This window comes from Clarias gariepinus, chromosome 21 (genome assembly GCF_024256425.1).
Source record: "Clarias gariepinus isolate MV-2021 ecotype Netherlands chromosome 21, CGAR_prim_01v2, whole genome shotgun sequence".
NCBI classification, from domain to species: Eukaryota; Metazoa; Chordata; class Actinopteri; order Siluriformes; family Clariidae; genus Clarias; species Clarias gariepinus.
In genome coordinates this window covers 18,487,890-18,500,745 of record NC_071120.1, presented here as the reverse complement: position 1 = coordinate 18,500,745, position 12,856 = coordinate 18,487,890, and the positions used below count along the sequence as shown (strand labels likewise).

The 12,856-nt window shown below is 38.7% G+C and overlaps 1 protein-coding gene across 5 annotated transcripts in view; it reads left to right on the top strand.

Annotated features, from left to right (window-relative positions):
- rtkna (rhotekin a) overlaps positions 1-12,856 on the top strand; it is a 67,525-nt gene that overhangs the window by 46,811 nt on the left and 7,858 nt on the right. For all 5 annotated transcript variants that reach the window (XM_053481181.1, XM_053481182.1, XM_053481183.1 and 2 more), the window contains exons 2-7: positions 3,566-3,765; positions 8,331-8,392; positions 9,375-9,428; positions 10,712-10,829; positions 11,844-12,068; positions 12,194-12,288. In XM_053481181.1, the coding sequence (XP_053337156.1) occupies positions 3,566-3,765; positions 8,331-8,392; positions 9,375-9,428; positions 10,712-10,829; positions 11,844-12,068; positions 12,194-12,288 (754 nt within the window). The remainder of the gene's footprint in view (positions 1-3,565; positions 3,766-8,330; positions 8,393-9,374; positions 9,429-10,711; positions 10,830-11,843; positions 12,069-12,193; positions 12,289-12,856) is intronic.

Genomic DNA, 12,856 nt, shown 5'->3' with positions numbered 1-12,856 from the left:
AAGTCTTTAACTCTTGGTGAGATTTTCTATGCAGTATTTGCACTTTGTTTTTTTACTCCTACCTCTTGCTCAGTCAGAGTCATGCTCTTGTACAGACATTCTGCCCTTTTTGTTTGTAAAGAGCTGTCGGATAAGTAATCGAGGCTTTCCCGGGGAGAAGACTTCAAACCTAAAGGCTATTCTCCAAAGATCAGAGTCACTTCCCATGACTCAGCCCGCTTCCTGTATGAAAAGGCATTTCCGATGCAGCCCAGCAGCCGGGTTGCCACGGTCTTACTGCAAATTCTTTAGCAATTACGGTGTAATTATACAGGCTGGGAAAGTGCTGGTGAAGTCATGGGCCCAGTTCAAGTGTCTGAGTGTTAAACCATTAAGGAGGTGGTGCAGGGTAATTATTAGCCATTAGGAAGCTAATAATATGCAAAAAATGTTTTCTTTTTTTTATTGTGTATTACTGCTTTTAGTCTGCATTAATGATTTAGTACTTGTAAACCCTCTATTGCTTGTTAATTTTATTTCAACTTCAGTTATTTTCTTAAACCGGCTCGGATCCGTGTCCTCGCTCTTCTCATCCTTTTACGATCTGGCCGCTCCCCCCTCCTCCCTTTCACGTCTCATTCACACTCTCAGTCTTTCTGCTCTGGCACATTGCCCTGCCTGACACCTGGCTTGAACGATGGGGTGTCTGGCACCAGACTCTATTTGTGTGTCTACAGACATGTATATCACAAGCATGTTCACGCTGACTAATGTTTACCTTCAGACAAACGCTTTTACTCGGGCTGTTTTCTCAGCTCTGATTCAGAACGCTTTCAGCGATTATTATTTACACATCGCTAATGTCATTTTCACACCACTTATAAATGTGTGTGTATACATGCTGACTGTGTGTGCGCCTGTTAGAGCAGCTGCACATGAGGGGCTGTGCACATTTCCATCTAAATAGATGTCATTTGCATTTACATTACCAGATCTGTCTCCTCAAGCTTTCGCCCTGTTCTTAGCCCAGGGCCGCTGCTCGGATGTTTGGTGCTGCATCAAGTCAACGCTCGTTTTTGTTTTGGAAATGTCTCATGCTGGAAATGAATGAAAAGGTTGCATTGGAAAGTCATTATTATTGAAGAGGAGCTGAGCCATTGGGTGTATTTGGGAAAGCCCCTAGATTAGTATCGTGCTTATTTTACTGCTAGATATATAGTAGTGTGAGGCCTTCTGCTGGTCAGAGAAGTAAAAGTGTAACACAATGCCACTGTTTATCTGTTTCTTCTATGAATATCTATATCTGGATATGTATTTGGATTTAAACCCAAGGTGTGCAAGAGAAGTGCCATGACAATTTTCTGTTTTCTTTTTGTAATTAAATATAATCTCTATCACTGTCTCTCCAGAAAACACCAGAGTCAGTATAGTCGGAATTCTGATGCCACTCTAGGATTGAGGGTTCGATTACTGCGTCAGGATTGTGTGTGTGGAGTTTGCGTGTTCTCCACATACTTGGTAGGTTTCCCCCAGGTGCTTCAGTTTCCTCCCACAGTCTAAAGACATGCAGATTAGGCTAATTGGCTTTTTCAGAAATGCCTGTAGTGTGAAAGGTTGCGTGTGAGTGGATGTGTGAATGCAGACGTTTAATCTTTCACGTGGCAAAACCAGAATCTTTCTTTTTTAACCTTCTTTTTTGTGTGAAAAGTGGCATTTCTTTTCTAGCCTACAGATATTTTCCTGTAAGATAATTTGTCCTGACTTGATAATGAAGTTTGTACACAAAACAGTTAAGACCTTGCACAGTAAAAATAATCTCTGGAAATTATGTAGGCAGGAAATATATTTTTTATATCGCAGGTTGTTTGAACGTCTCATAAATCAGACACAGATTTGTACTCGTGTTATTCCTTGTGCTTCAATCTGCACACTATCTAATGATGATGATGAATACGTTTCCAGAATTAAAATGATATTTCTGAGTGTAATATAATTTTTTTTTAAAATTTTATTCATTGCACTTTTAAGAAATTTCCAGGTCTCTTATTGTTTGTTTTGGATCTTCTGCTAATCTCTCTGGCAGTTATTTCTCTGACTTGGAGACCCTGCCAGGGAGAAGAAGAAAAATATCTGAGTGATGGTTTTACCTCTGCTCATGGCATCCCTAAATACTTGGATTTCGCTTAGTTTCCTCTAGCTCTGTGAAGGCTCATTAGCGTTTAAATATGGGCTATTTTCCCGATTCAGTGATTTTTAGCAAGTAAATAAATAAGTGCTAACTGTTTTTAACTCATTACACACGTTAAAGAGGTTGTTTAAAGAAGAGAACTCCTTACTCAACGGGTAAATTTTTTACATTTTAAAAAAAGAAATAGATTTAATGTTTGTTGTCAAGAAATTGTTATATTGAGTAGCGACTGCGATCATAATGTCATCATAAATGTTACAAGCTTGATTTCCATCCATACACAATTTCTTCAGGAGTAGATTATATATCATTAAGATTTTGAACATATTCACGTTAGACAATTCACTTGATTATATCTTGTGTGTTATGAAGTGGACAGGAAGCTGAGTGTGTGTGTGTGTGTGGAGCAGTTGTGTTCTCCTAATTGGAGCCCAGGTTATTCTTAACAAGCTCTCCAAGCCCAGGGTTTATGGGATGTCGCTATAGCAACACAAGCCCATTAAGTGGACGAAATGGCCAGAATTTGAAGCAGCACAGCAACACACAGCCAGTCCGGCATTACAAGATCTCATTGCTCTCTGTCACAAGGACAAGCCTGAAATGATCACTAAAAGGTCAAAGTTGAAAAACCTGTGCATTTTCTTTTCAGCTGTTGCCCCTTGTTGCTTCTTTGTCTTTTCTTGTCTTTTCTCCCAGCAAGTCTCTCTCAGCAGGCTTTAATGCTTTTGCCGAACTCTCAATAATCTCTGTACTTCCCTTCCTTGTCTCGCTCTTCCCTAAAGGAGTTCTCTAGAAAGTAAGTTCTAGAGAAATCCTCAGCTCAGCGGCGACTTCAGTTCACGCTCGTACACAAACACAAACACTGGGTGTGTAGTTTTAGCTTTTCCCATTTCTCTGTTGGAGATCATGAATAATTTATCATGTCTGTGTCTACTTCAAAGCAGGTCGTGCTCTTCTGCCGGGTTAATTTCTGTACCGTGCTTTACCGTGCATGACTGAACAGAGACACTGCAGGATTTGCCCCGGTGTGGAGCAGACAGACATGTCGGGGAGTTAGGGAATGTTTTCTAGGAGAGGGGGAGGTCTGTGTCTGTCTGCAAAGTTAACTTCCTTGTTCTCATCTTCTCTAGTGTTTAATGGTGGCTCACAAACCAAGGTGCATACTTTACTGCTAAAAATTTGCACGTGTACCCGAGGTTGGAGCACAAAAAACAATGTGAACGCTGGCGTGCGGGAGATTGGGGAGGGGGGGGAACAATCCTTTCTGGGCATGGTACAAATCAATTATGCCTTATGTGAAAACGCCCTAAGAGAATGCCCTTGACTTTCTTTTGCTAAACTTCAAAGGTGCAATAGTCTAACAGTTCTACCTTTTCGTTGTTTCCTGTCTTGTTTTAGGACAGCGACATCCAGAAGAAGATCGACCATGAGATCCGGATGCGAGAGGGAGCGTGTAAATTGCTGGCCGCTTGTTCACAGAGGGATCAGGCGTTGGAGGCTTCCAAAAGTCTGCTCACGTGTAACTCTCGGATCATGGCGTACATGTCCGAGCTGCAGCGCATGAAAGAAGCGCAGGTCATGCAGCGGGTGGCACGGAGGTACAGTATAACCTAAGGTTCAGACAAGGTTTCTGGAGTGGTGATCATTTTCAATATATTAGACGGTCTTTTTTTTTTTTTTTTTTTTTTAAGTATAATCTAAGTGTCTGAGCAAAGATAAGTAGCTTTACAGGGTCATGAGGCATAGTTCAGGAGGTCATAGTTCACTTGGCTGTAGAGCTGGATCAGTAATTAGCACGAGGTCAGTGGATACGTGACCCCGGATTGCTCACAAATAAAGAAAACCAGACATGCGCTTTACTTTTCCTAGAAAACAGATAGCATTAAAATAAAGCAGAGACGCCTGGAGTAATGCATGATATTCAGTAGTCTAAGCAATGAAATAATTCTACAGAGGTCGCTTAGAGGTCTGGGCCCGTATTCACAGAGCTTTTTAAGCCTAAAAGTTGCTCATAGGGATGAAATTCTAAAAACTTCTTAGAATTGTTAAGAGCAGAGAGTAGGCCTTATAAGAGGTTTAGGAGTTTCTATAGGGGACAAAATGGCAGAAAAAAGAAATTTTTTTTCAACGTAAAGCTAAAAGTAAACACTGCTCTTTTGTCTAATCTGGTGTACTTGTTGTTTTACTTCCTTCCATCTCTCTTGGATTGTTGGCTACATACCATCCAAAAGTGCAACTTAAATAGACTGGCCTGCAATTTTGTAAAAGCTGAGCCATTTTACTCCCATTAATCTGAAATATATTACAAGTAATGAAATCAGTATGGTAAATAAATGTAAGAACTTTAATATATATTATAACTACTGTGTGGAAATTGGTTGCTTCAAATGTAGACACATTTTTAACATTTGGCTGTTTAAATTAACTTTATGCAAAGGTTGTTATAGGCTAAATATCTTAAAGTAGCTTATAATTATAATTATACAATTTAATTATATACAAAAATTACTGTCTATTCTATTAGAATAGACTATTCTATTAATTATATCATATATTTTATTTTCACAAAGATTGCATTTTAAAACCTTTACAGTTTTTTTTAATCAACCAATCACAGTCCTTGAATTGCTGCATTAACCCTTAGGAGTCTGAGGGTGTTTTGGAGCTCTGAAGAGATTCTGACATGTCCTGACATTTGTGTATTTTTCAGTTACTTATAAACTTATAAATATCTAAAGTCTGATATCATTTTATTCAGAACAAACTGGGCAACAATAATATATGAGCAGCATGTATGTACACGTTTGTATATTGGAGAAAAAAAAATGTTATGCGTGATTTTTGAAAACAACAAAAAAACAACTTACTGAAATAAGACCACAAAACACATTCATAACATTTGTGCACAAGACTTTTGTGACCTGGATCTTATAATGTAGAGGTTTTACTTCAAAATGATGTGACAATCACCTTTCTTACTCATTTACAGAAAACAATACATTCATTTAAATTTTCTAAGACACTTTTTGTTTAGAAAGGCAGTATGCGAGGAGGCGTGAATGATCATGAATAATGCTGTAATTCACGCCAGAGAAGACAAAGAACCGCATAATGAGCTGTATAATTACCCCTTTCATGTAAAAGTGTTACACATAGGAAAGTGTTACAAGAAAATAATTAGAAGACAGAAACATATTACTATGTTTGTGGTTTATTTAGAATAACTTAAGATTCACTTGCAAAAATTCCAGAAACAGTTCCAAATAAATAAAAAGTGCAAAAAGTGCAAACAACATTCATGGTAAAATGGTGCAAACCTGATGTGGTGTCCTGGTGTGAGGTGCTGGTGAAGGCAAGGGTGATGCAGACACATTCCTAAAAACAAACAAATAAATAAAAAAGTTAGCCTATACTGTTCATAGTACAGTAAATGGATGTGCAATTAATATATATGGACGCTTAATAGGTATGAAGTGTATACATTGTGCCCCTCTGTGTCTGTTGATGGACAATAGACTAGACAAGTCTAGTACATCCCAAACATTTACACCTGAGGCATTAGCAAACACCATCCACCTGACATGCTTTATCACACACATATTTAACACATTCTAAACAGGTATTTGTAAATACAAGCTTAACAAAAGGCATTATGAACATTTACACCACAGAAATATTTATAAACATTCATAAATTCATTATGTCTCTTAGCTACATAAGGCAGTATTTTAGCCAACTGGAACTAGCTTGTTTGTGCTAAATAACATTACCGATAGCAGTGTTATAAGCTAACCAAAACGGATCCAAATATATATTAGCAACCATAATCTAAAGCTATCCAAAACGAGGTGAAATACATTAGAACATTTATAAACATCTGTAAACTCCATAAGACATTAGCTTAGCCACCGGGAAATAACATGTTTGCTACATAAGGCAGCATGTTAGCAGTGTTATCTACATGCTACACTAAACTATGTAAATGGCATTGAAAGCCAATGTGTCACACAAGCTGACAAGAGCTAGCTGAAGTGAGGGAAATATTTACTAATATTAGTTTAATATTATCAGAATAGGAGTTATATAAGACTTAATAACTTACCCATTGTCACAGCAGCTTGCTTCAATGTCCTCTGCTGGATCTGTTCTCTCTTTAAAATGCTCCCGTTCGCCATCACACAGTCTTCTCCTGAGGTAACTGTAAACTCCTCCTCACTGCCCAAAATCATCTGAAGAGTTTTCTTTGCTGTACAGCGCGTGGCATCTTCCAAACGTGCAGTAAACTCACTGAATCCGAGTGTTTTCAAGCCGGTCTGTGTGTGTTTTCGTGCCGTTGCCCGGGGGGCGTGGCCTCGTATGCAGATCACCCTGTGACTGTTTTCCGTGTGAATGGCGTGTGGGCGTGTCCTGCCGCGGGTCATTAGCAGATAATGAAGTGCGACAGAAATTCTGTGCCTCTCCTTGGGTTTATACGGATTACATAAACTGAGAATATTTGTTTTCAATCTGAATTGCATCATTTAAAAGTAGACCCTTTAAGCTTTCTATAGATATATTTCTCATGTCTGTGTGTGCAGTATTCGCGGAGTTTCAGTTCATTTTAGTGACGTGTTTCAAAAAGATTTTCGCGGAGACAGAGACGGCTGAAAGCGCACCCTGTTTATTTTCTTTATTTTACAAAAGCACATTGTTTTGTGGATATTGTGAGTATACATGAAAAAAAGTAGACCCTTTACAGATTCAAATAATGTACTACACTAATGTGTATGATTAATCATGACGGAGCATTTTAAACTCTTTTCACGGTTACCAGAAAAAAATGCATTTTTTCCGCCGGCGGCAAGTCAGACTCCTAAGGGTTAACTTATTATTAGAGGGTCAACCACGCCCTCTCACTAAGATAATGGTTTTTGTACTTTCCTTACTCAGAGTTGCTCTGAGAAGTTTCCCAAATCACTTTTAGGCTGGGTCTCCCAGCAAGGACTTTTAAGGCTAAAATAGGAGCTAAATACAGGCCTAGGATTTCAGAGTCAACTGTCGGTGACTTACTTACTAATTACTGTAACAAAAGCAAGTGCGAGTGTAAACAGGTAACTAATGTTATTTTAGTAGTGCTCGGTACATCTGATGAACGCTGTATGCAGACAGTTCCTACTGTAGAAGTAATTCCATCCAAATATGTTCATGGTGGGAGTCACGGTGGCTTAAGCCTGATTTATGCTTCTGCAAGTGGCCTACAGCGGTGAGAGCGTTTATACCCAACTGTGCTCTGTTGTGTCTGTATCGCTTTGCAATTACCCTAGGTGGGGTTTCTTCTTCTTCCTCGTCGTCTGAGTTTTTTTTTTTTTGTTTTTTTTGTACAACGTACAATGATGAATGAAAATGCGCGGATCTTGTTGGGGTTAGAGCTTACATATGTGGAAAAACAGACGTTGAAAATTCATAAATGAGAGTCGTTAAAAAAGAGAGTCAGTACAGCTTTCAACATTTAAAAACATTGCTACGAGGTGGACCAATCACAGTTATGTTGCGATCTGCACTTGCAAGACGTGTGCTTACATTTCAAGAAAGTGCACGACAGCCTGGGTCGTAGGTGACGGTATGCGGCTTCATGAGACCTATGGCATAGTATTGATGCAGAAGCATAAATCAGTCTTTAGTGATCACCTTGCGACCTCCAGGGATGATGCTCCGCTCTGTGTGCATGAAGTTGGTGCATTTCCACTTTGATGCTCTGGTTTCCACCCACAGTCCAAAGACATGCACAGTAGGTTGATTGGGTGTGTATGATTACAGTAATGTATGATTCTGTATTTGTGTTTTTGCCCTAAGTTACCTGGGAATAAGCTCCATCCTCCATGCAACCCTACATAGGATAAGTGCTGTAGATAATGGATGGATCGTTTGGATGATGATTGTTTTTTTAGTGCATTACAAATCTGTTTTTATTTAATCAGATCACAGTTTGGTTCAGATTGATCACAATCGGTTTAATCAATAAAACTATAATAACAGCTTATTAGACTGAATGCACAGTTTTTTATTGAAAGCTTATGCATTGTGTATTCTTGACAAATATGTTAAACAGTGGACCCAGTTTTAAATAATAACACTTTCAATAATGGTGTGTTAGTCTGTGTGTGATGATGAATCTGTGTTGCAGGTCATCAGATGCAGGCCCGATGGACGATCGATCTCCATGTAAAGGCAAAGTTGCAATTTCAGGCAAGTTCACAGACTTGACCGGTTTATGAACATACACATAATGTTACCTAAAGGCATACAAAAGCTTGTCTAGCCTGTTATGATTCACATATCTTGACTTTCTGCATGACAGTGTGTGTGTGTGTATGAGAGACACAGACACATTCCTGACCCCCCCTCTTCAGGCTCCATTGTGTTTCTACACTACCATGCTGGTTTATATATTAGCTTTGCCCTCTAGTAGGTTTATGATGCCTCCTCCCACTCTGTAAATTCTCACACACTCCCCACCCACCCCCTATATCACACACACTCTAATATTTACTCCTCCTTATACTGGCTGAAGTCAATTCAACCTGTGGCTCCTGGCTGATATAAATTGTTATGTGTGTGTTGGAGTGTAATAAAATCTCGCTCCAGGCCTAGCTCTGCTCCATGGAGGTCATAGTGAAGTTATTAAGAAGGTTTAAAGTGTGGGAGGTTTAGTGTTACTGCTGGATAAGATACACACACACCCACGCGCTATGCCTGTGACATTTTTATATAGCTGGCAGGTTAAAATACCACACCGAGAGCCTCAACATTACTTTGAAAAACAGTGCACGTGCTGTATACACACACACACACAAACCCCATAACTTCAAATATATTGCTGCGATGATCTTTCTAATTATTTCTTAATGGTTTTATAATTCCATTTATTTATTAATGTATCTTTTTTAACCTAAAAAGCAGAATTGTAACAGAATAAACCTGTGAGGATGGGTATGTGGGCTGGAGAGATAGAATGATTCACTGCATGAAACATTCACACTTTCGCCCACGGCACTAGCTGGGTAGTACCTGCCTGCTGCCAAAAGATAAGAGGGAGCATGTGTGTGTCTCACAAGCATAGAACAAGTATAAGTCCTGATTTAAACTAGTTGCACAAGTAACTGTCACCAGTGCTGTGTGTGAGTGTGTGCACTCATGTCTCTAACTTGTCTGTGCATTTCTATCTCAGATCTTCGAATCCCCTTGATGTGGAAAGACACAGAGTACTTTAAAAACAAAGGAGGTAAGAATCAGTAGTGTCAAATTTATTAATCCTCGACAGATGCTCAATAACGGGTTGCTCTTATTGTTTTTTTTTGCCAGATTGTATGTATAATACAATATAAGTCACTATTTCAGAAGGATCAAATTATTGGGCTGCATCAAGCAAAAAAACAACTAAGGAGATTTGAAATGACTGGGTTTAAAAAAAACTTCTACACAATATCAAAACCTGGAAGGATAGTGCTGAACTGTTAACTTTGTGGAAGGCATGTGGTCGGCAAATAAAACAAATAGAGATCACTTAAAGTAAAGTTGCATGGTAAAAGAATAAACAGTAAAAACCGTAGCCATGATTAAAAGTGAAAGCAAGAGCATTTACACACACACACACACACACACACACACACACACACACACACACACACAGTGTGATGAGAACTCACATGATTGGGACTAAACACCTGTATGGCCATGAGAAAACCATTTCTTAGTAAAACTAATCAGAAAAAGCCTTGAAACCTTGCTAGGGACTGTAAAAATTGGATATGGAGCAGTTGAAAAAGGTCATGAGTCCAGATTGACCCGATTCCAGAGCGATGGGTGCGTCAGGGTAAGAAAGGAACTATCCTGCACCATCATGCATAGTGGGCACTGTACAAGCCTCTGTGTCTGGAGGCAGTGTTAGGATGTTGGTCAGGTCCGGTCTCAGAAACTCAGAAATAAAATCCTAGAGTGAGTGATTTTTTTTGGCCATACAATGTTTTCCAGCACAGATCAGTGCATTTAACCCAGGACCAGGCCCATCATTCTTAAAATATAATATAATATAATAGAGAAAACACATGGCTGGTGTAATGTCATGCTAATATTTTTAGAAGAATTATTGGTAGTGGTACAGTAGTAGTTGTTAGTTAATTCTTTTATTCTTGTTGTTTAATCATGTCTTTTATACATATACAGTGCATATTATTCTTCTGTTATAGTGGCACTGAAAAGTCAACATGCATCATGATGCATGCCAAGATCTTTTTTGTGTATTATGTCATAAAATATTTTCGCCATAGCCACATCCAGAGTCACATGTTGTGGCTGGTTATCATGCATTCCTCTTGCTTGTTGTAATGTAGTGCCCTCAAGTACAGACAAAGCTTAATATTTGCCAAAGTTAAGGCTGCACTCTAGCACTCTGCCCTGCTGAAAGCATTGTTGTACATGCTTTAAAAGCAAACAAGGAAATGTATAGAACAGGCTTGTTCGCTCTAATTGATTTATTCTCTCTCTCTCTCTCTCTCTCTCTCTCAGAGCTCCACCGCTGTGCTGTGTTCTGTCTGCTGCAGTTAGGCGGGGAAATCTTTGACACAGACATGGTGATGGTGGACAGAACCCTCACGGACATTTGCTTCGACAACACCATAGTCTTGTAAGTGTGTGCGTATTGGGGATAGGAATCAATACGGAGCACCCGATACGATATTATCACGATACCTAGGTACCGATTTTGTTAGTATCATGTTTTTATAAATATCCTGATTTAATGTTTAAAGTTGTTACTAAGTCTAAGCAAGCTTAGCAAATAATTTACTTCTATCACACGGGGTTTTGTGCTGCCTGCTAATGTGGGAGTGGTTTAAAGGGCACCACCTGTAGAATTACAGAGAAATGCCAAATAAAAAAAAAACATTTGGTAGCCAGTTTGGCGATACATGAACTGTGACACAAAAGAGTTGCAATAAATAACTTAATAATTTTTTTCCCATTTTCATTGTATATATACACAAATACATTAAACTAGTAGTTGAAGATCTCTTGTTGAAGATTAAATTCATACTACACTCTAAAGTCCTGCTGGAAAGAGTGTAAATCAGTGGGGTATTACATGTTAGTCTGGTTGGATAATTCATCCAAAATGAATCAAAACTGACATTCAGAACTTCTAAATCTGCATAATCTTGGCCATGGCAATTATATAGATTTTCTTTTCAAAAATTCAGTTAATACGCCTTAATGTGTTCATGTACTGTCCACTTAAAAACGTACTTTCACATGAGTAGTCACATGAGCCCACTTCATTTAGTCTTTGACATGAAGGCAAGATAGAGGAGAAAAAAAATATTCCAGCTTGAATGATTTTGTTGTGTATAGAGCCATTATGTTACACCATATGAAGTAAGTATGAAGCTCACTTTGTGAGATTACAGCATGAAGATATGTATAAAACTGAATGTGTAGATCTGGGTTGCCTAAGAAATGTTAAACCTGGCTAAAGGGCAACAATTAGCCAAATTTACCATTTGCCACGTTCATTAAGCTAAACTGACTCTGCAGCAGTAACACAGACAGTTTAAAATTATATGATCTTAAATATTATTCAGACATTTTTTAAATATGAACCATTGTCTCACATGGTATGTTTTTAATTTGTCGATGTGTTCAGTAATGAAGCGAGCCCAGGTTTTGAGCTGAGGTTAGAGCTGTACAGCTGCTGCACAGAAGACGATTACTCAGCGGGCAATACACCACGCAAGCTGGCCAGCAAGCTGAGCTCGTCCCTGGGACGCTCATCTGGAAAGAAGATGCGTGCAGGGCTGGAGTCTGGAGCCTGCAGCCCCATCAGCAACGGGGGCAACGCACAACTGCTGCTTCCTGTCCCACCTGTGCCGTGAGTGTACACAAAAACACACACCTACATACACACCCTAAGTATATATTCTATAGTGCATATGCTATATCACTTTGTTCCTTATTATATCCTACATCTGTATATGTACATGTGTGTGTCTACAGAGGACCCAAGTACCATCTCCTGGCTCACACCACTCTCACTCTGTCCCATGTTCAGGACAGCTTCCGCACACATGACCTCACCATAACTGGCAACGGTAAGTCGCTACCCAAGCACCCCTCTCAGCTCACCATGATCTAATTATTATCTCTGGGGTTTTTTTGTTGTTAGGAATTTCATTTCCTGTAGTAATATAGTCAGTTTAGAGTTCAAATCCTGGAGTAGTTGTAGAAAGTAATGATGTCTTTGTGAGAAATTAATGGATAAAAAGTTAAAGTAACCAAGTAACATCACATGGCGTATGATGAAAAGCATTTAGTTTTACTCTCTATGTAAAAAAAACGTTATTTTTTTATTTTGTCTTGTACCCCTTATACTCTTATCTTCCTTAACAGCTGGTGTGCAATGTTTTTTTTTTTATTTACTTTTGTAGAATTAACGAAAAAGCAATAATTTATCTTGTTGTAGAGACTGTCACATGGCAGTCTGTTTTTCTATATTCCACTTCACCTATTTTTATTTCTATTTCTTTTTTTAACAATAAGATAATGTGAAGTCATTTAGAGAAAATTAGTTAAAATGGGTGCTTGTTATCTGCATAAGAGCATGCAGTGTAATTTGCTTGTGTGTGTGGATTTGTAGCAGTAATCTTCTCGAGTATTATT